Source organism: Phoca vitulina, unplaced genomic scaffold (genome assembly GCF_004348235.1).
Source record: "Phoca vitulina isolate PV1807 unplaced genomic scaffold, GSC_HSeal_1.0 scaffold76, whole genome shotgun sequence".
NCBI classification, from domain to species: Eukaryota; Metazoa; Chordata; class Mammalia; order Carnivora; family Phocidae; genus Phoca; species Phoca vitulina.
This window is the reverse complement of record NW_022589779.1, coordinates 3,029,462-3,051,776: the sequence shown is the minus strand read 5'-3', so window position 1 is coordinate 3,051,776 and position 22,315 is coordinate 3,029,462. Positions and strand designations below refer to the sequence as shown.

The 22,315-nt window shown below is 35.6% G+C and overlaps 1 protein-coding gene across 3 annotated transcripts in view; it reads right to left on the bottom strand.

Moving 5' to 3' along the window:
• Positions 1–22,315, bottom strand: part of PPP1R12A (protein phosphatase 1 regulatory subunit 12A) — a 143,753-nt gene that overhangs the window by 76,141 nt on the left and 45,297 nt on the right. For all 3 annotated transcript variants that reach the window (XM_032393751.1, XM_032393752.1, XM_032393750.1), the window contains 2 exons: positions 21,034–21,164; positions 525–643 (listed from right to left, as the gene is read on the bottom strand). In XM_032393751.1, coding sequence (XP_032249642.1) covers positions 525–643; positions 21,034–21,164 — 250 coding nt within the window. The remainder of the gene's footprint in view (positions 1–524; positions 644–21,033; positions 21,165–22,315) is intronic.

Sequence of the window (22,315 nt, the reverse complement as noted above, 5' to 3'; positions counted from 1 at the left end):
TCCCTCCAGCCTCTTCCTTGTTTTGCATACTTTAGTCACACTAGTCTACTTGTTGCTTCTCTGAATAAACCATGCACCTCCCATCCTTGCACTTGTAGCTCCCTGTCTGGAATGTTCTTTCCCCAGATGCATGATTCATCCCCTCACCTCATTCAGATCTTAGCTTAAATACCACTACCTCTCTATTTAAATTTGCAACGTATCTCATTCATCCTGCGCACTTCCCTATCCTCTTTGCCTATTTTCTCTCCAAAGCTTTTATTACCACATAATTTTATGTCTGATCCTACAACTTATGATTCTTCTTTCAATTTTAAAAATATTAAAAAGATGGAGAATTGAGAATCATATATTTTTTTCAAACAGACTAATGCTATACATATTGCTATGGAAGGTGATTTTTTCCCACTCAAATTATGATTTCCCCTTCAGTACCAACAATTATTTTATTGAAAAAGTCAAGTATCATATTCTTTCTAAAACAGTTTTAAACATTTCTTCCATTTAGGTCGCTTTTACATTACCTTGCCGATTAACTTCATTTTGAAGTAGCTCTTCCATTGCCTCCTCCTCAGCAATATCTAATGGTGTGTCTCCTTCACTGTTGACAGCTCCTACATGTGCTCCCTGACCAATCAAAAATCTGTAAAATGAAAGGGAAAACAGTTAAGAAATGACGGTATCATTAAGACTAAAGGCATAACAAATGAGATAACTCCTACATAAGAGCAACACTAAAAACCAAGGATAGATGCATTAATTTGTTTTAAAAAAGTAGAGCATGTTTTTTTATTTTAATTTATATTTCCTAATTTTTCTATAATGTACATACATTGCCTTACTAATACAAAAATGTTATTTAATGATAATTAGAAAGTCTTTCATAGGATCATTTCAGACTGTCCCCACTAAATTTTTCATTACCTCCATACTGATTGGTTTCCTAACTGATCTCCATGCTCCCAGTCTCATGCCATATATGATAGTTCTTTTTTTTTAAGATTTATTTATTTATTTATTTGAGAGAGAGAGAGAGAGAGAGGGAGAGAATGTGCGTGTGGGGTACAGAGGGAGAGAGAGAATCCACTGAGCATGGGCCCAACATGGGGCTCAATCCCAGGACCCTGAGATCATAACCTGAGCCGAAATCAAAAGTCAGACGCTCAACTGACTGAGCCACCCAGGTGCCCCATATGCAATAGTTCTTAACCTGGGGTTGATGGGACTAAAGTCAGAAGGTCAATCAACTGATGCAGATATCTTAAAATACTGTTTATGATCATCACTGTTTTGAAATTAAAGTAATTGTTAAATGAACCTTTAGGTCTCTTTAATGTGTTACTAAAGAAGCACATATGTAACTATATCATAAATGTGTTTTTCTAATGTTCTGAAAATGAAACCTAATAGAACTGGTTTTTGGTGTACTTTGTATTTTATTTTATATATCCAAAATACAATCCTGAGAAAGTATCCACATGCTTCATCAAACCTGACAAAGTGATCCAGATACAAAAAGGTTAGGAATCTCTTTCACTGTATCAACTATACATCTCCCAGAATCTCCCATTTTAAATGACTGGAGTCAATTTCCCACTTAAAAATCTTTGCATGGTTGTACCATTCTAAGAGAAAACATACATGGCCCTCAATGAGCTGGTTTTGTCTTCTTTTTCAGCCTCATTTCTCTTCTGTCTTGTATCACACTTTAGGCCCCAACAATATAGAACTACGCTTATAGTGCCAGAACTAACCCATGCTCCTTCGGCATTCCTGATTTTACTTTTGTATATGTAAAGAATGGGCTTTTTTCCTCTATGTCCCTAACCAACTTAACTCTTATTTATATATTTTTATGGACTACACAGAAATATTCTCATTATAAAAATAGTAAAAATGTCCAGTTTAAAAAAAGAAAAAAACAAGAACACCTTTATACCTCTTCTTCTACTATTATGTTCCCTCCCCAGAGATAAACATTACGAACAGTATCTTCCTAGTAACTTTGCTATGAATTTCTATGTATGTATATAAACATATGTACACAGTCACTTTTGAGGTTCTTTTTGTGAAACAAAAATTAATGAGATTGTTTTCAATGTACAGGAATGCAATGCATTATAATAGTTGAAAGATATTCCACAGTATGGCTGAATCATACTTTTATTTCATACTATCCTTCTAATGGACATGTTCTTAAATGGACAACTGACATTATCAATCTTTAAAAATTTTCCCAACATGATGGGGATAAAACTTTATTTCCTGATCACACAAGAGGTTGAAAATATTTGGATATGTTTACTGGCATTTGTATTTTCTCCTCTTGTGAACTTATTTACATCTTTTGCTGGTACTTCGAATGTGTTCATTAATTTAACAAATACTTAGGGAATGTTTTTATGGACTGCATGTTTGTATCCCCAAATTTCATGTTGAAATCCTAACCTCCAATGTGATGGGTATTAGGGGGTGGGACTTTTGGTAAATAATTAGGCTTAGATGAAATCATGAGGGTGATGCACCCATGATGGGATTACTGTTCTTAGAGAAGAAGAAGAGACTAGAGCTGTCTTTCTGCCATAAGGGGCACAGCAAGATGGCAGCTATCTGCAAGTCAGGAAAAGGGCCCTCACCAGACACAGAATTGGCCAGCACCTTGGTCCTTTAATTCCTGAGTCTCCAGAACTATGAGAAACAAATGCCTATTGTTTAAGTCACTCAGTTTATGGTATTTTGTTATCCCAGTCAAAGCTAAGACAGGTATCTAGTATGTACCTAGTACTAGGTTATATGCCAGGAATACAATGGTAAGCAAAACAAACACAGACATTTCCCTCCAAGAGCTTACAGTCTAGTAAAAGAGTTAGATTATTCAAAGAGTTAAGATTATTGTAAAATTTGGTAAGTCTTATGACAGAATTTTGGGGTCTCTACGAGTGAATAATAGGATAATCTAATTCAGTTAGGTCAGGAAAGGATTCTCTGAAGAATATATAGGTACTAACAAAGACAATGGAAATAAAGTGTGTTTCAGGTAAGAGAGAACAAAAGGTACCATATACCCTGTGACAGTAAGTATGTATGGCCTACAAGGGCCTGGTTCATTTTCCTGAAAGAACTGATCAATCTCTATGTGTATCTGTCTTACACACACACACACACACACACACACACACACACACACACACGGTGTCTATTTTCCAAGATGTTATATGATCAGGAATATGTTTCAAAAAGATCACTTTGTGCAGTACGGAAAATAGAAAGAATGAAAGTAGGAAGATCAGTTAAGGAGCTACTGCAGTAGTAAAAAAAAAAAAAAAATTAGGTTGTAAGCTTGAATTTTATGGAAGAAATGGATGAATTCCAAAGATACCCAAGAGGATACTGGGAGATCAGTTGGATATGAGAAGTGAGGGTGAGGAAGGTGTTGAGGATAAATTGAAGTTCTTGACTTGTATGATGTGATAGATGAATGGTGGTACTCATGAATGATATAGAGAAAATGAAGTTATTTCCTACATCTGACTAACAGCTATGTGACAAATATTTCTTCACACTGTAACTGCATTAAAAAAAAAAAAAACTTTTCAGGGCGCCTGGGTGGTGCAATGGGTTAAGTGGCCAACTCTTGGTTTTGGCTTGGGTTGTGATCTCAGGGTCGTGGGATCGAGCTCCACATCGGACTCTGTGCTCAGTGCCGTCTGCTTAAGACTTTCTCTCCCTCTCCCCCCCTCAAATAAATAAATAAATCTTTAAAAAACAAAAACAGACACAAAAACTTTTCTTACAGTATTTTGTATCTTACTAAGTTTAAAGGTTGTATAAAGGCAGGTCTGTCAATCTTTTGCTTTAAGAAGGCTTTTAGCATCCTATTACATGTATCTATGTGGAGATGTAACTTTTACAGACACATACATGGAGAAGAATAAAAGAATATACACTATAAAGTTAACAGTGATTATCTATTATCTCTAAGTGGTAATTAGAAGGGATTTTTATTAGTAGTTTTATTGGGGGGGATTTTTTGTTATCCAAATTTTCTGTAGAAAGTTTATTTTGTATATGTGTGTCAGACCACAAAAATGGCTACCATACCATTCTGCAACCTGATGCTTTTACACTACACTTAATAATACATTATAAACATTTCTCCCTATATAAGGTAATATTTCATTTTTATGATCTTCATGGGACTTCTACAAAAAAGTCATACTTGAATTGAGGCAACTTTTTCTGTTTCAGAGTTTTAAAAAATGTAATATAAAACTAAATGAGAACATTTACATACTACAAATAAATAAATGAGTCTGGAGCAAAACAGAAAAAAAAGATGTAAGTAGCATAATAAACTGTGCTATGCTCCAGGAGAATATGTAAATAATCTGCTATGCAAAATATCAACCAATTAGCCATATTTATATGAAACCACTTCTGTTTTGCTTAGGTAGAAATCACTCATAGGATATAAAGACTGAGAATAAAAGGAGTACTTCAGAGTAGCTCCAGTGCTTGCAGCAGGGGGAACTACATGGGAAGCAGAGTCTCAAGGAAATACCAGGTCAAAGCCAAATACAGACAATCCAAAATTTTTATAAACAGGAAGGATGTTAAGAGAAACTAACAAGAGTAAAGTTCCAAAACTACTGGCAGGAAACAGAGCCTGGAGCAATTCCTGAGCCAAAAGTTAAGGTATATGTATGTACTCATATAATTCACAAAAATCACCTGCACTCCAGGACTATCATTTGCAAATATAAATTTTTAAAAAAGATACATAAAAATAAAGAAATAAAGTCCCATGGCATTAATTCTTAGCTACAATGAATAATCTCAAAAAACCATTCAAAGATTGGTTGTGTGAAAAAAAGCACAAATGTCTGACTTCTGTAGACTTTGAGTTAGGCTCTCTGCCTCTTGACAGCTGTGTGACATTCATTAGAACACTGGAAGCCCAGTCTACAGGAAAATTACAGGGCTATGTGAAGTTTCAATAAGTTAATGCCTAAAAATAAAATTCTACCTTTTATCCCATCATGCAAAATCATCACATTTAGAAAGCAATGTTTAAGATAATGTGAAATAAAATAGTACAGACTATCTGGAATACCAGAAATTGACTCTGAGGGGTCCTCCAGATACTGAAAACAGATGGCTATATTTCCTTCAGAACAAAAAAAGCTAGGATATTATAAGCAGCTCATGTGACTGCTAATTAGGAAACATATTTATTTTAAGATTTCTTGGAAAGAAAAAAGCAAAGATTTCACATAGAATATCCCAAGTTGAAAGTCAGAAGATTGGGCCGTTTCTCACATGAGTAGTTTTTTTTTTTTGTATGCTTTAGAGTTGTTGTTGTTGTTTTTAGCAGGGTTTTATCGCCTTAACAATGGTTAATGATTTCAAGTGATACAAATGAGGCCAACATAGGAGATGCCTATAAATGATGAAATTCTTTATAAATTGTAGAAATGAAAAATGTTAAACCACTAGGTTTATTGAGATTTGTAATTATCTAGCACCTTGAATCAATAAATAATTTTGGATAAATTAACTGACCTCAAAATCAAGACATGATCCAAATGGACTTTTACAAAATTATTTGCACATGCCCTAATTTAAAAATCTGACAAAAGGTGTAAAGTTCTTAACCAAGTTATTGGTTGCAACTTGGATATGGTATATTAGATAAGTTTGCAGAATTATTCAATGTTTGAATTTGGAAGACAAATTTTGACAGTCTCTATTGTCTTGGATTATGAGTTTTGTCAAAAACCAATCCATAGAAGAGATTATGAGAAAGGGAAATAGTTTTCACTTAAAAAATTTGATCCTTTAATTAAAATTGTCTTTAAAGTAGAAGCTAATGAGAACACAATGATCAAAGAGACAAGGAAGAAGAAATTCCATCAGCAAGAGCTGAATATATTTAGTGTCCAAATTTAATGTATACTGACTTTTTTAATTCACTGTAATAAAACTAGTATCAAGAAGTCATTATAACCAATACACGAACTTTCATGTACTCAATACATGAATCTTTAAAAACTAGAAAGTCAGTACAGCTTTAAAAAAGGAAATTCTGTCACACAGATGAACCTCAAGGTCACTGTGCTAAGCAATATACGATAGTTACAAAAGGACAAATACTGTATGATTCCACTCATATGAAGTATCTAAAGGTATCAAAATCATAGAAACAGTAAAAATAGAAAGCTGGTTACCAACGGCTGAGGGTAGAGGAGAGGGGAAATTAGTGTTTAGCGCATAGAGTTTCAGTATTACAAGATGAAAAATTCTAGAGATCTGCACAACAACGTGAATATATTTGACACTGCCACTATACACTTAAAAATGGTTAAAATGGTAAATTTAGTATTATGTGATTTTATAATAATTTTTTTTAATCAGAAAGTCAGAAGAATACCACTGGAATAGTTGTTTCTTGAAAATCAAAATGAGTTCCTCAAAGCCATATAATGACACAGAAGTATGAACTACCTGAACTTTTCAAAGATGGGTAAGTAGAACATTACACTATTAACTTAAGAAATATATGCTATTATCTTTTGGTAGTCTCTGAGCAACAAAAACCTTAAAATAAGTATAAACAACCTTATGCATCTTCAGCGGGAACGCACTTTGCTATTTCATTCTTGAAGTTCTATACCATGATGAAAAATAGTTGAAAACAGCTGTAAGAATCCAAACAACAGCTCTGATGTGGAACCTTTGAAAAGTTTTATTAAAAACAGCAGTTCTTCATTCAGCACTTGATAAACGTTATGCCACTTTCTTCTGGTCTCTATGGTTTCTAATGAGAAATCTGTTGTCATTCAAATTTCCCTCCTTAAAATACAGTTTCTTTCTCACTGTTTTCAAGACTTTTGTCTTTAGTTTTCAGAGGTTTGTATATGAGATGTCTTGGTGTGGAGGGCTTTGTTTTATCCTGTTTGGAATTTGCTAGGCTTTTTGAATGTGTAGGTTGGTATCATTTGCCAACCACCTATCATTTCATTAAATACTTCTCCAGCCATGTCTTTCTTCCTTCTTTTCTGGGACTCTAATGGTACAAATGTTAGCTCTTTGTTATAGCCCCACAAGTCTCTGAAGGTCTACTCATTTTATTTTAGTCTATTTCCTCTCTGTTGCTAAGATTTGGTAATTTCCATTGATCTATTTTTCAGTTGACTAATTCTTTCTTCTATCCCCTCCATTCTACTCAAGTCTACCCATTTTTATTTTGGTTATTAGATTTTTCAGGTCATTCCCATTTGATTCTTCTTAATATCTTCTATTTCTTTGCAGACTTTCTTTTTGCTGAGCCTTAATTTTTTCATTTGTTTCAAGCATGCTCATATAATTGCTTGTTGAAACATGTTTATGATAGCTGCTCTATAATCTGTCAGATAATATTAAGAGTAGTATCTGTCAGTTCCATGTTGGTCTCTACTGGTTGTCTTCTTTCATTCAATTTGGGAATTTCCTTGGTATGACAACTGATTTTTAATTGAAATCTAGACACTTTGAGTATTATGTTAAAGGACTCTAGATCTTGCTTAAACCTTCCAAGTTAGCGGGCTTTGTTTGGCTCCGCTGTAGCAGAGGAAGCTGTGGAGGTGCCACTTCATTACCACAAGGTGGGGGCAGAAGTCTCTGACACCAGAGATGGGGTGGTGGCTCCCTGTTACTTCTAGCTTACCACCAAGCCTTCACTGATATCTCCCTGAATGAGAAGGGTATGAGTGCTTCATTACTACTTCCCATGTGGCCTCCACTGACAATAAGGGGAGGGAGGTAGGCATCTTTAGTGGTAGGTGGTGGTGAAAGTATTCACTCCCCACTAGGCCTCTTCTGACATACCCAAGGGAAGAGGAGTAGGAGCTGGTTAGTATCTACTACAGGTGTGGGGGGGGGCTAGTTAACCATTTGATGGGGATTAAAGTCTTGGCTAGCTCTGGTCTAATCTGACATCAGTGCAGGACTGTTGGTGCACCTCAATATAGCCTGGGAAGGGTGGACGTCTACACTCCCTACATAGTCTTCGCTGGTGAGGGCATGGGTGAGACTAAGGTTTTTTTCCTGTGGACTTTGCCTGGTTAAATAGAGTGGTTATTATTATTTTGAAGTTTTCTGTCTTGCTAGGGTGCCCCTCTCCCAGTACTTGGCTAAAAAGATTAGGCTTTTGTTGGGACTTTTTCTTTTTTTGGTGTGCCCATTTGTGCTTTTTGGATTATCAGTGCTTTCAGTTCAAAGATACTATGAGGCAAAAAAGAAAAGCTAGGAAACTCACTCCTGTGGGTCTTATGCTGCCTAGCCATCATGCCCTCTTTCTACCTCTCAGAATCTTATGTTATATATATAACATTCAGGGTTTTTAGTAGTTCTTAGCAGGAAGAATAGGGAAAACCATGTCTACTCTATCTTCCCAGAAGCAGAAATTCTCTTTTTTAATTGTCAAATTTCAATGCGTAGAACATTAGCAATTTTAACCTTAATTTTTTAAAATTTGTCAAGACTCTAAAGGCAAAAGTATTATCTTCATATATAAATCATGTTGTTAGTCCAACTGTTAGTCCTGATACCTTGCCAAATACTTTGCTTAATTTCTGACATCAGAGTTCCACAATTATGTCACAGATATAATTAATTATGCCAATAGCAAAGACCAGGCTAATACTTGTGAGAGAAATGAATCTATCTGTGAAACTGGAGTCTATTTTACAGTTGTCTAGGAACCTGGATTATCATTTGTAAAAAAAAAACAGACAGACAAATTCAAAATGTGGGAAAGTATTTAAATTCCTCTATTCTCTTTGTAAAGCCACCTTTTAAATATAGGAAATCCTCAAGGTTCTGTCTTTAGCATTTCCTGTTTCTCTCAATTACCCCCCAGAACAGTGACTCTATACTTCTTTGATGATGCACTAACTCCTGAAAAGGCATATTTGTTTATTAAAATCAATTATATGCACTACTGTCTTACTTTATTACTGCAACTTTCAATTCCCAGAGGCAAAAATCCTACTCATTATGCAACAATTCTAAAATGTACATTTCCCTCACATTTTAAAATCATGGAAATCTTCTACAATCAATGAATGTTACAATCCATGATGCCTTACAATGGCTACTGGCCAGGTGGCAAACACAACATGGTTGTGATTATCTGTCCTCATGTGACCTCAGTCACAGCTACTCATACTGTTTTCACTTCAGTCAACTTATGTGCATTGTTGGTACCTTATTTGTTGAACTTAAAATGTCTTCCTGGATGTCGTCTGAAATTTTTTGTCAATACTTTCCGGTAAGATCAAGAAAGCATCAAAATCAAAACTTGTAGAATGCATACCAATGCCTTAAAATAAAATTCCAAAGGCAATAAGAGAACATTCTTTAGTAATGTTGCATCAATGACACTCTAAATTGCACAGAAAATAATACTGTGTGAAAAAATCTAGGTGATTAAACACACACACAAACACACACACAGTATCACAGTTTCATTTTCTTAACCTTTTTTAAGTTGATATGCAAAATAATGACACTGTGTTACAACAAGGGCATGATAAACTTCATGAAATCCAATATATGCCTTATAAACACACCCAATATATTCCTGGCTTCCTACAGCACCATTTCCATTAACATCTCAAATAGGGCCTATTTTTTTTTTTTTGAAAGATTTTATTTATTTATTTCAGATAGAGCGAGAGAGCACAAGCAGCGGGGGAGAAGGAGAAGGGGAAGCAGGCTCCCTGCTGAGCAGGGAGCCCAATGCAGGGTTCAATCCCAGGACCCCGGGGTTTCATGACCTGAGCCAAAGGTAGACGCGTAACTGATTGAGCTACGCAGGCACCCTCAAGTAGGCGTATTTAAAACCACATTCCACTATGGCCTCTTCTCTGCTTCCCCCTGGTCTTGCTCTTTAGGTCTCTTAGTAAGTTTAAAGGCATCATTTTGCTAATTACAAAGGTTAGACAAGGAGGCAGAACAGTGTACTGGTTTAAAGTACAGACTTGAAAAGTTAGACTGACTAGGTTCACAACCCAGTTCTGCCACTTACTGTGTGTGATTACTCCCTGACTCAAGTTTCCTCATCTATAAAAGAAGAATTATCATACAGATCTACCATCACTCACCCAAACCCAAACTTCAAAATTTTTCATATTTCAGAAAGATAACATTGCAGATTATGTAAAACCCCCACTGAATCTGAGGCAGCACTTTATAACCAAACACATTAATAATTCTGCAAAAAATAAAGATACAGTAAATGGGATCAACAAAGACTATAAATAGCCTCGTATCAGTTTAGGTCATGGTTTGCTGCCAAATGAGCCTACACCCAAATTTATAATTAGTTTGTCATTTTTCCAAGTTTTTGGGGTTTGTAACTGTGCATATAGGCCTGTGGGGTGGTGGTAGCAACATATTTTCATGTGATTGTTAGGATGACTGAAATTATATAAAGGACTGAGAGCAGTGACTAACACATATTAAACACTCAATGAACATTAGCTATTATCAGGCATTATCACCACCTTTGATTTTTCCTCCTACCTCACTACCTAGATCCAGTGAATCACAACCAAGCCTTATCAATTCTATTTTCCAACTTCTCTCAGATCTGCCCCACTTCCAATTTCACTGCCATTGCCCTAGCTCTCTTGTCCAAGAATTCTAATCTGTGAAGAATAGTCTTCCTAAAATACAGAATGAGGATCATCATGTCCCTAAAAATGAATCACCACCATAAAGGTCAAACTTATAGCAAGGCATACAAATTCCTCTATGCTGTAGACTCAGTTCATTTTCCTAACTGGATCTGCTACTCTCCATATACCACTAACACTCTTCTTCCTTAAAAACTACGGCTCCTGGGGCACCTGGATGGCTCAGGCATTAGGCGTCTGCCTTCAGCTCAGGTCATGGTCCCAGGGTCCTGGGATCGAGCTCCACATCGGGCTCCCTGCTCCGCGGTAAGCCTGCTTCTCCCTCTCCCACTCCCCCTGCTTGTGTTCCCTCTCTCGCTGTGTCTCTGTCAAATAAATAAATAAAATCTTAAAACAAAACAAAACAAAAAAAAACACTACAGCTCCAAAAAACTACTTTTATCCAATGGAATCAGAACCAGTATTTGCTTGGTTAACCAGAAAAGCTGATAAAAATAGGGAATCATAAAACATAATATATATATGAAAATAATTAAATATAAGTAAGATCATTATTTCAACATTGAAGATACTAGAGAATGTCTCCAATGACTTAAACCTATGCTACCTTTCTTGCATAAACCACACTCATAATGCATTTCCTAAGACTTCCAAGTGTCATTAAAATGAAGCAAAAACTTGGAAGTCAACAGGAGAGCAGAGTACACAATCCCTCTAGGTCTTTTACTTTCAACCTTTCACTTATCACAACCACATCTATTTAAATAGCAATTATATATATATATATATGATTATTTACTTTAGAGAGAGTGAGTGCAAGCAGGGGAAGGGACAGAGGGAGAGGAGAGAGAGAATATCAAGCAGACTCCCTTCTGAGAGTGGAGCCCCATGCAGGGCTCAATCTCACAACCCTGAGATCATGACCTGAGACTAAATCAAGAGTCGGACACTCAACTGACTGAGCCACCCAGGCACCCCATCAGCAATTATATTTTTAAGGCCTTGCCTTTATCAAGTCTTTCAAAGTATTTAACTTTGTTACAATAGTAATTTTCTTTCTTGTACACATTTCATCAGTTTTGGACTATCTAATTAAATAACAACAAGTTCAGAACACACAATAATTTTTGGTAGGCTTGTAAATCAATCGGTGAAACAGAAGTGAGTAAGCTTAGTAGAAGGAGCCTATGTGCTGCAATGTTCAGTTTTAACAACTTTATGGGAATCAGTCATTATATTTTAACAAAGCAAATGTTATTTAATACAGTGGAGGCCAGTTAAAAGAGCTTTACCATATATTATTTCTCATTCATGCATAACATGACTTTGTTCAGATAGCTCCCAACTCTCACAGGCATAAACCCTGCTCACTGTTTAAGATAACAGTTAATGTCATCTCCTCTAGGATCGTTCTCTGGCCTAATCAAAATCAATCACTTCAGTGTTCCTTGTACATTTCTTGGTCCATTTATTCTATGTAACTAACTTCACATGTATCTGTAAGTTTGAGATTAGGAACGGAGTTGTAGCCATTATTATATCTCACAATGCCTAACGCTACTGTAGGAGATAGTTGTGATATAACAAAAAGAACATCAGAATTTAAGTCCTGAGAATGAAGGTTCAGTTCTGATTGTAAAATGGAAGTAACAGTGAACATTCCCATAGTGTTCTTTAAAAAAGCAGTAAGAATGTATATGAGAAAATGATCTTTATAGTTTTAAGCAAACACACCTCATTATTATTATTATAGTAAGATATAAGTATCTCTTATATAAAATTTTAATATTTGCCTAGGATCCTAGACTTAGTTTCGCCTTCTGAGATTCCTAATCAAAATACACAGTCTGCTTTAGACGAATAAAGTATCATTCCTGATAAGAAATATGTAAATAAAACCAAAATTCATGGATTTGCCAACTTTTCTTGAAGCTCAAACATCCACATATCAAAGTAGGTACAACATATGACTACTTTACTATCCTCTGCTCCTCTCATCACACCAGATGACATAATTTTCTTTATAATCAGGAGAACCAAGAGCTTAGCTATTTTTCACTAAAAGTAATGACCAAATACAGTTATTCTGAATAATATCAACTTAGCTAACATTTACTAAATACTAAATATGCTGTGTATTGTGCCAAGTGTCTTATATACATTATCTAATCTTCAAAATAATCTTATAGAATAGGGAGATGAGGAAACAGAGGTTTAGAGAAGCTGCCAATCTGCCTAAAGTTAATAGCAATTCTGGCTTTTACTCTGAAATGCATTATGAATCCACTGGAAGGATTTGAATAAAAATGTGATGTTATCCCACTTGTAATATTTTAAATGGATCATCCTGGCTGCTGTGTGGAAAACAGATGTGGGGAAGTGGGAAGAGGATGGTTATAATTAGAATTGTTGCAACTATAATAATTCCAGTGAAAAACAACAGTGTCCAGGATCAGGAAGAAATTAAAGAGGTGATGAAAATAGTCAGATACTGGATATATTTTGAAGGGAAAGCCAAGAGAAATCTTGAGGATTATATTGGATGTTTATGGAATAAAGCTATAATGAGGAAGAAAAGCCAAGCCATAAATAAGCCACCACAAATATTTAAAAGTTATCATATGCTTAAATAGCTGATTCTTTAATGATCAAGTGACAAAGCTCATGAAACTTTTTCCATGTTGTAAATAAGACCATGAAAATGTCACTGAATGTAATCCTACTAGCATTTTTTTTTAAAGATTTTATTTATTTGAGAGAGTGAGCGAGAGAGAGCACAAGCCGGGGCCGGGGGTGGGGTGGGGGCAGAGGGAGAGGGAGAAGCAGACTCCCTGCTGAGCAGGGAACTCTATTGCAGGGCTCGATCCCAGGACCCTGAGCCGAAGGCAGATACTTAACTGACCGAGCCACCCAGGTCGCCCCTACTAGCATTTTATAATGATATAAGGTCTTCAATAGTAGTGGCTTTGAAACAACTCCAAACACAAAGAAAAGTGCATTAAACGTACACATTAATCACTATTCCATCCTATGTACACTACATAATGCTAGCTTTATACAGGGCTAATTTTCTCTACTATTGAAAAATTTTGTGGCAAACACCAAAGCTACTCAAGATAAAAGCACTCCTAGGAGTGCCTCGGGGGCTCAGTTGGTTGATCTTCCAACTCTTGATTTTGGCTCAGTCATAACCTCAGGGTCATGGGATCAAGCCCATGGGCCCTGCTCAGCATTGAGTCTTCTTGGGATTCTTTCCTTCTTCTTTTCCCTCCCACACTGTGCCCCTTCCCCTGTTCACACATGTAGTTTCTCTTTCTCTCTCAAATAAATGAATAAAATCTTAAAAAAAAAAAAAAAAAAAAGGCACTCCTAAACATCTGCAGTAGAAACCTAAAAAAGAAAAGTGGTGATGAAATTAAAATATAAAAAGATATCAGAATAATAATCACATCAATAACCAAAACATTAATGAAACAAATTGTTTAAGTTTTATTATTCAAATACAAAATTTTTTCACATAAACATAAAAATTCCTATTATTTGCAAAAATGAAAAGACAATTCCAAGGCTAAAACTAGAGTTATTCAAATAGACAGCATTCTTTGGTCAACCAAGGACAGGCTGAATAAACCACAATGACATACTATTCAATGGAGTACTAAAACCTAAATAGAACAATGAGAAATAGCTCTATATATCCCACTATATAATGATCTCCAGAATAGACTGTTGAGTGAAAAAAGCAAGTGAAGAAATATGTATATGGTATGGTATTCTATCATTTACCTACAAGGGAAAATATTTTCAGTGATACTTGTATTAAAAAACAAACTGGGATAAAATATAAAATTTCAAAATAGTGTAGAAGGAAAAAGGACAGAAGGGACTGCCATTAGAGCTCAGTATTTTATGTAAATTATAAAACAAAATTAAATTTAAAAAAGCAAACTCTAAAAAATAAATAAAATTAAACAATGAACCTAATAGTATATCTAGTTGGTGGCATAACCACACAGAAAAAAACTATTTCAAATGCTTTCAATACACAGTAATTTGATGGTATATCTGAAGTGGGATACCTTAAAGACCAAAAGAAATGCCCCCACACAAAACTTCAAACTGCTTTCAGTAATCATACTGTTATTGTTAGTGGTATTGTTGTTATAAGTAGTCTAATGTATGTGTAATATATAATGAAGCAAATTAGTAACCCTGTGTTATTTTAACACTACAATTCCTGGCAATGAAATAAAGGGAGAAAGGAAATATTGATACGAGATAAGGGTAAAGGAAAACACCTTGGTGCCAAATATGAATTTGAAACAATGACCAACTCAGTAGCAATGAGCACTTCTAACACCCATTACAAGGAACAGGGCTCACTGGAGAAATGGCAATTCCAGACCCAGGGCAGGGGGAAAAAAAAAAGAGTCTGGAACATCTTGTAATACTAGATAGCAAGGAAGGTTTAAAGATCACTTCATTTGTTCATATCCCAAGGTCTTAGAAGCCAACATGAAGAGACTCTTGATAACCAAAGACGTATAATTTACTAATCAATATAGACAGTAACAGCAATATATTAAGCACATTAAGTATATTTAAATGCAAGAGCTCCTGAAGTTGCTTGTCCCTCAAAAAACCTATTAGTCCTCTTTGAAGGTAACTAGTGAACCAACTCATTATTTTAAAAATCAGTATACAGAGGAAAAGAAAAAAGACTATATCCTCTCTTTTCTATAAAACTTGTATTAGGAGTGACTAAAGAAATATGAGGAAGTTTCTTTTACAAAAATATTCCAGTTAATAAATGAAAAAGAATGATAAAATTAAAATGCTGCCACTGTATAGCTCCTATGTTTTCATTTATTTCTTCAGTCAGAGGACTTAGTTTTCAATGCTTTGTGCATAATAATTTAGTTTTTTAAAAAGATTTTATTTATTTATTTTAGAAAAAGACAGAGCACACGAGCAGGGGGAGGGGCAGTCAGAGAGGGAGAGAAAAATCTCAAGAGGACTCCAGGCTGAGCAAGGAGCCTGACATGGGGCTCGACCTCATGACCCTGAGATCATGACCTGGGCCGAAATAAAGATTTGGATGCTTCACCAACTGAGCCACCCAAGCACCCCTGTACATAATAATTTCAATATATAATTTATACTTTATGGTTAGAGAGCTAAGTTTAAATGAACTTATATATTGGAGCACTAAATCAAATACAGTTTTTTGGGCTCTGTAACCGCCTTTTCTAATATGTCCAAAGCCATACTATTCAATTTTACTTTTAAACCACAACCCAATGATGACACTATAATTTTTAGGGAAGAATACCTTGATACGACAGTAAGAATTTTATACTGCCTATATTAGTGTACTAGTGCTACCATAACAAAACAGCATTAAAAAAAATACCACAGACTAAGTGACTTAAGCAATAGAAGTTTATTTTCTCATAGTTTTAGAGGCTTGAAGTCTAAGATCAAGGTGTTGGCAGGTTTAAAGGGTTTCTTCCAAGGGTTCTCTTTTTGGTCACAGATGGCTACCTTTTTCACAGCATAGCTTCCAGGGGTCTTTTCTGTGTGCACGAATTAGGTGTCTCTTTTTGCATCCAAATTTCCTTTTTTTTTTTTTTAAATTTTAATTTTATTTTTTTAAAAATTTTATGTTAATCACCATATATTACATCATTAGTTTTTGATGTAGTGTTCCATGATCCATTGTTTGCGTGTAACATCCAGTGCTCCATTCAGTACGTGCCCTCTTTAATACCCATCACCAGGCTAACCCATCCCCCACCCCCCTCCCCTCTAGAACCCTCAGTTTGTTCTCAGAGTCCATAGTCTCTCATGGTTCGTCTCCCCCTCCGATTTCCCCACCTTCTTTTTTCCCTTCCTACTATCTTCTTCTTTTTTTAACATATATGATGTATTATTTGTTTCAGAGGTACAGGTCTGTGATTCAACAGTCTTACATAATTCATAGCACTCACCATAGCACATACCCTCCCCAATGTCTATCACCCAGCCACCCCATCCCTCCCACCCCCCCACCACTCCAGCAACCCTCAGTTTGTTTCCTGAGATTAAGAATTCCTCATATCAGTGAGATCATATGATACACGTCCAAATTTCCTTTTCTTATAAGGAAACCAGTAAGAGTGAATTAGGGCCTACCCTAAGGGCCTGATTTTAACTTAATTATCTCTTTAAGGGCTGCATCTATATAATCACGATCCAAGGTTCTGGGGGGTTAGAGCTTCAACATATGAATTACGTACAGACACAATTCCGCACACCGAAGGAAGAGAATGATTGTTAGTGCATACATTTCAATACCTGACCCATCAGTATTTAGTAAAACAATGCATATGCTGAATTAACATCATATTCCCCACAAACCTCCTTTACTGTTCCTCTAATCCACTCTGGAGAAGGGGCATTATTAAACAATCTCTATTTTTAGTTTTTCCTAAGACTTCTACCTTATTCAAAGCAGGGAGGTTGAGAATAATTATTTTGGTGAAAAGGTAAATTAATTGAGCCAGAATATGAAGAGCCATCATCCATCTATTCACTTGGCTTCTGCTAGGCTACAAACCAGATGTGAAATTGTTAATGTCTAGAAACTAAACTGTAATCTCACGTTCTCTGTTCTACTATGTCCAACAGAGGTAAAAATTTATTTATTTTTTTGGTAAGATTTTATTTTTAAGGTAATCTCCTTGGAGCTCAAACTCACAACCCTGAGCTCAAAAGTTGCTTGTTCCACTGACTGGGCCAGCCAGGTGCCCTTAGGGATGAAAAATTTAGAAGTCACTGTATCCAAATCATCCCCAAAACTTCAGAGTAAACTATGTGTTCTTCATTGTTTGTTTCATCTCTCATTTCAATAGGGATGAATTAGAACTATTCTGTGCATAATGGAGTTCCTATCAAAGCATGTAAACATCTGATATGTTGTAGAGATGATGATGATGATGAAGAATTAGCCAGGAATATCAGAAATATTTCTGGAAGAAGTGACCCTTATGTAATTGCATTTGAGAGTTTGGCAGGAGCTGGTCAAGTGAAGAAATAAGGCAAATGAACCAATATACGCAAAAACTCATTAATATGAACCAGCAGTAAAAATTTGGAGAATTAAAAGTAGTCCAGTATTGAGAGAATGAAAAATACGGAAAGTGGTAAGAGAAATAAGAGGTAGGAAGAAGCCAGATCATTCCTACTGTATAAATAATATTAATCATTGAGGCAAAGTAGCTTGGCCAAGGGCAAAAAATTAGTGAATGGCAGAACCAGGATTTATAACAAATTTAACTCCAAATACTTCACTTAGCAGAGTGACCCAATTTTCCTAGGTTGTTCCTGGTTTATAAATATTATTTCTACATCATTATTAACACCCTTTTTTACCCTATAAACACTCTGACTTGGGGGATATCTTCATGCTGTCTCTTAAGCCACCATGCTATACTTTTCTAGACCAAAGAAAACTAGGGTTTCATTAATTTCTCTCATTAGTGAGATTAGCTGGTGAAAGAGCTAATGCTGATAAAAATAATCATATATTTGGAATGGTTTTGGACTATCATCACCTTAACAAATAACCCAGTCAATATATATCAGAGTTAAATTGTCTTTTATAAACATTCCCATTACTTAAAAAAAAGCAGAAAGAGCAAAAAAGAAAAAGTCATCATTCTTCCAATTTTAATTTTGTTCAAAGACACTATGAATTTAAATACTTAGGTTATACCACAGACAGAAATTCAAACTGCCTAAAGAAAGGTAGTTAGATCAGCAAAACTCTACTCAACCTTGGCCAAACCAGGTCATTTTTGTTTGTGTAAATCCTATGAAGCACTTTGTTCCATAGCCTACCCTCTAAAAAAAAAATGAAAAATTGTAGTTATTCTACTGAAAATATTAACACCTGCATCAGACGGCTTACCCTTCCTCATATCTATTTACTGACATGTAAAACAATGAATATGCCAAGTACTTGCTTTTCCCAAGGTAGACATGGGCAAGTGACCAAGCCCAGGCCAACGGAAATCCCTGAAGGGGAAATGTGATGCACTCAGAGGACTCTCTGGGAAAAGTTCCCCTCTCTGACATGCATAGGATATGGAGAAGATACTTTCCATTCCCCACTTCACTTTTTATTTTGCTCTCGGACGTGCATATGTAAAAACACAACTGAGGAGTTGCAGCAATCATCCTGTGACCAGGAGGGGACAAGGCTAAGAATAAAGTTCATATTTGGGAAAGGCAGAAGAAAAAAACTGAGAGATCCCAGGCCCTTGGAGCAGGTTTAATAAACTTGAATGCTCTTCCTCTAAACTAAGATTATATACTGTAAAACAAGGACCCTTACTTTTTAGGTCATTTTAAATTTGATACTGGTACTTGCAGCTAAAATCATCCCAACATACACAATGGGTTATCAATCAAGTGGAAGAAATTACTCAGTATAATTATTACTCTCTTTTCAAACTCAGAAGCATAAATTAAAAAAAGGAAACACAGGGATTAAACATTTGAAGAAAAAGGTTGACTTTTCATTTCCCAAGAGAAGTTAAACAAGATAATGGTCAAAAGTTAATATATATTGAGTAATATATAGTAAATCTATGTGCCAGGTACTTTGACGGATCACTCAGTTAACTCTCATAACAAACCTAAGAAATACTACTCCCCTTCTACAGAGGAGAAAACAGAAGCATATACAAGTTAAGCTACTTGCCCAAGGTCTTACCCCTTTGAGAGTGGCTGAGGAAGCATTCAAAATTCACATCGTTTGACTCCAAAACCTGAGTACAAAATATTTAAGGGCAGCTAAAGATAAATGCACATTAGCTATTTTTTCTATGAAGAAGAGATTTAAGTCCTCTGTTGAGCATGAAAAGAACAGAAAGGAGTAAGGAAGTTGAGAACCACGATTGTAATTATGAACAACCACTACTATTTTGCAATGACAAAAGACTACCTCATTTTATACATAAAGAAATCAAGGCCCGGGGTGCTTGGGTGGCTCACTTGGTTAAGTGTCCAACTCTTGATTTTGGCCCAGGTCATGATTTAGGGTCCTGGCATCAAGCCCTGCGTTGGGCTCCGTGCTCAGTGGGGAATGTGCTTGAGGATTCTTTCTCTCCCTCTCCTGCTGCCCCCACCCTGCTCTCACACTCATGAGTGCACTCTCTCTCAAATAAATAAATAAATCTTAAAAAAAAAAAAGAAAAGAAAAGAAAAAGAAATCAAGGCCTAGAAAGGAAAAGATGAAATGTAATTAGTGTTACAGGTAGTAATAAAACTCAAGTGACTCAGACATTCTATTCCTACGCCAGAGTACTTTTCATTTTACCAAACACTGCCTCCCCTTTAAAATGATGTACTGGGGCATCTAGGTGCCTCAGTAGGTTAAGCATCTGCCTTTGGCTCAGGTCATGATCTCAGAGTCCTGGGATCGAGCCTCAAGCTGAACTCCCTGCTCAGTGGGGAGTCTGCTTCTCCCTCTCCCTCTGCCCAACTCCTGCTCATGCACACAATCTCAATCTCTTCTCTCAAATAAAATCTTTAAAAAAATATGATGTATCATAGTTCCAATACACACGGGGGAAAAATGAAATACACAAAGAAATAACAATATTTAAGGCTTACTAAGAGAGATTCACAGAGTAGAACTCCCATATTCAATATTTACCATTGATAAGCTCTGATGTGAGCAGACAGACAATAAAACCTGTTTATGGTATTTGATACATAGTAACAAAAAAGTGAAATAATTTAGTGAAAAAATTATTTTGTCAGGAAACTATATTTCCTTGTTAAATGTTTCAAGAATCAGATTTTCCTGGAAACTACCATTAAAGGTCATCGAATTTTCTAAAAAACATATTTTTAGAAAACAATCTTAATAACTAAGTATAAATATTTTGACTAATTACAGAACTATGTATCATATTCTCCCTATAGCAAAGTAACCTGAGTTACTGTTAGTTTCCCCTAACAACTCACAATTACATAAGGATAGACTAGACTGCTAAGTATTAACCTTGAATCATTTGACAATGCTCTACATGAGATAGGAATGGAGAAGTGTACAATTACTCATATTAATACAAAGTACCAAAAGCCAAAGAGGGTGGGGAGACAGAAGATGACCTCCCAAAGAGAGACTTGATATATGGATTCCCAAGAACTGCTTATTCTTTTTCCTGGGAAGAATACTTTTCATGAATTAGGGTAATATAAGAGCTCACTAATTTATCTGTAACAACAATTTCTATAAAATCTCAGGTATCTAAAATAGTGTTTGGATATTTGGACAAAAGTAAACACAGAACTGCCTTACTCTGCAATGTCGAGATATCCACAGGAAGCAGCTGCATGTAGTGGTATCCAGCCTTCATTATCAGGTTGATTAATATTTGCTCCATTTTCAACCAGAAACTTCACCATGTCAACATTGTCATCAATGCAAGCCTAAAAACAAAACAGAAAGCACAATTAGAAAAAATCTGAATCAACGCTAATAAACTTAGCAGCTTTTATAACATAAATATTCTCTTTTAGTCTGCTGCTCTCGTCTACGGCCATACCACCCTGAACGCGCCCGATCTCGTCTAGTCTGCTGCTCTCTCGACTGTACTGCCGTCAAACAGGTTAAGTACCAACTAAACTGTAAGAGTCCTTGCTCAGATGCACATACAACAGTACTGTATGTGACTAGACTATGCCAATCTGTGATAAAAATAAATACGTTATTATAATAACAATCAAGACATTACATAAGTACCAATAATATCCTCTACAGCAGTGGTTCCCAAAATGTGGTCTGTTGAGGGGGGAGAGATCCTTTCAAGGAATTTACAAGGCAAAACTATTCTCAAAATAATACTAAGATGGTATTTCCCCTTTTCACTGTGTTGACAGGTACACTTGAGGGTGCAGAAAGCACCAGTGGCAAAACTTGCTTGTGCCTTAGTACAAATCAAGGCAATGGTCAAAAAAATTCTAAGTCACTATATTTGCCACTATGCAGTCATAGTTTTCTTTAAAAGCTATTTTTATTTATGAATGTCCTTGACAAAGTAGTAAAACCTATAAGTCTTATTAAATTTTGACCCTTGAATACACATCTTTTTAATATTCTGCGGAACAAGATAGGAAGTATGGATAAAACACTTCTTCCAAGTATAATGACTGCTCTAAGGAAAAGCACTTGTGCAACTAAGATGCAAGCTGAACTAGCCACTTTTCCCATGGAATACAACTTTTACTTAAATGAGAAACTATACTTAGTCTAACTTGGGTTTTTGGCATGTATTTTCTTAAAAATGAACAGTTTGTCATTTCAAAAGAAAAACAGTATTTGTTGTCAATGATGAATTCCAGTCTTAAGAGCAAATGAATGAATTATTTTAATTTTAAAATGCTATTTATTTATGTAACATGGGTACAGTATTGCTGCTTTAAAATGAATTGATAAATACTTAAATCCTGTTTTAACCTCTATATTATCATGTATTAATATATACACACCACAGAAATAAAAGTTCTTTGGGGTCTTTCAATGATTTTTTAGAGTATAAAGCAGTCTTGAGACAAAAAAGTTTGAGAACTGCAGCCTATAG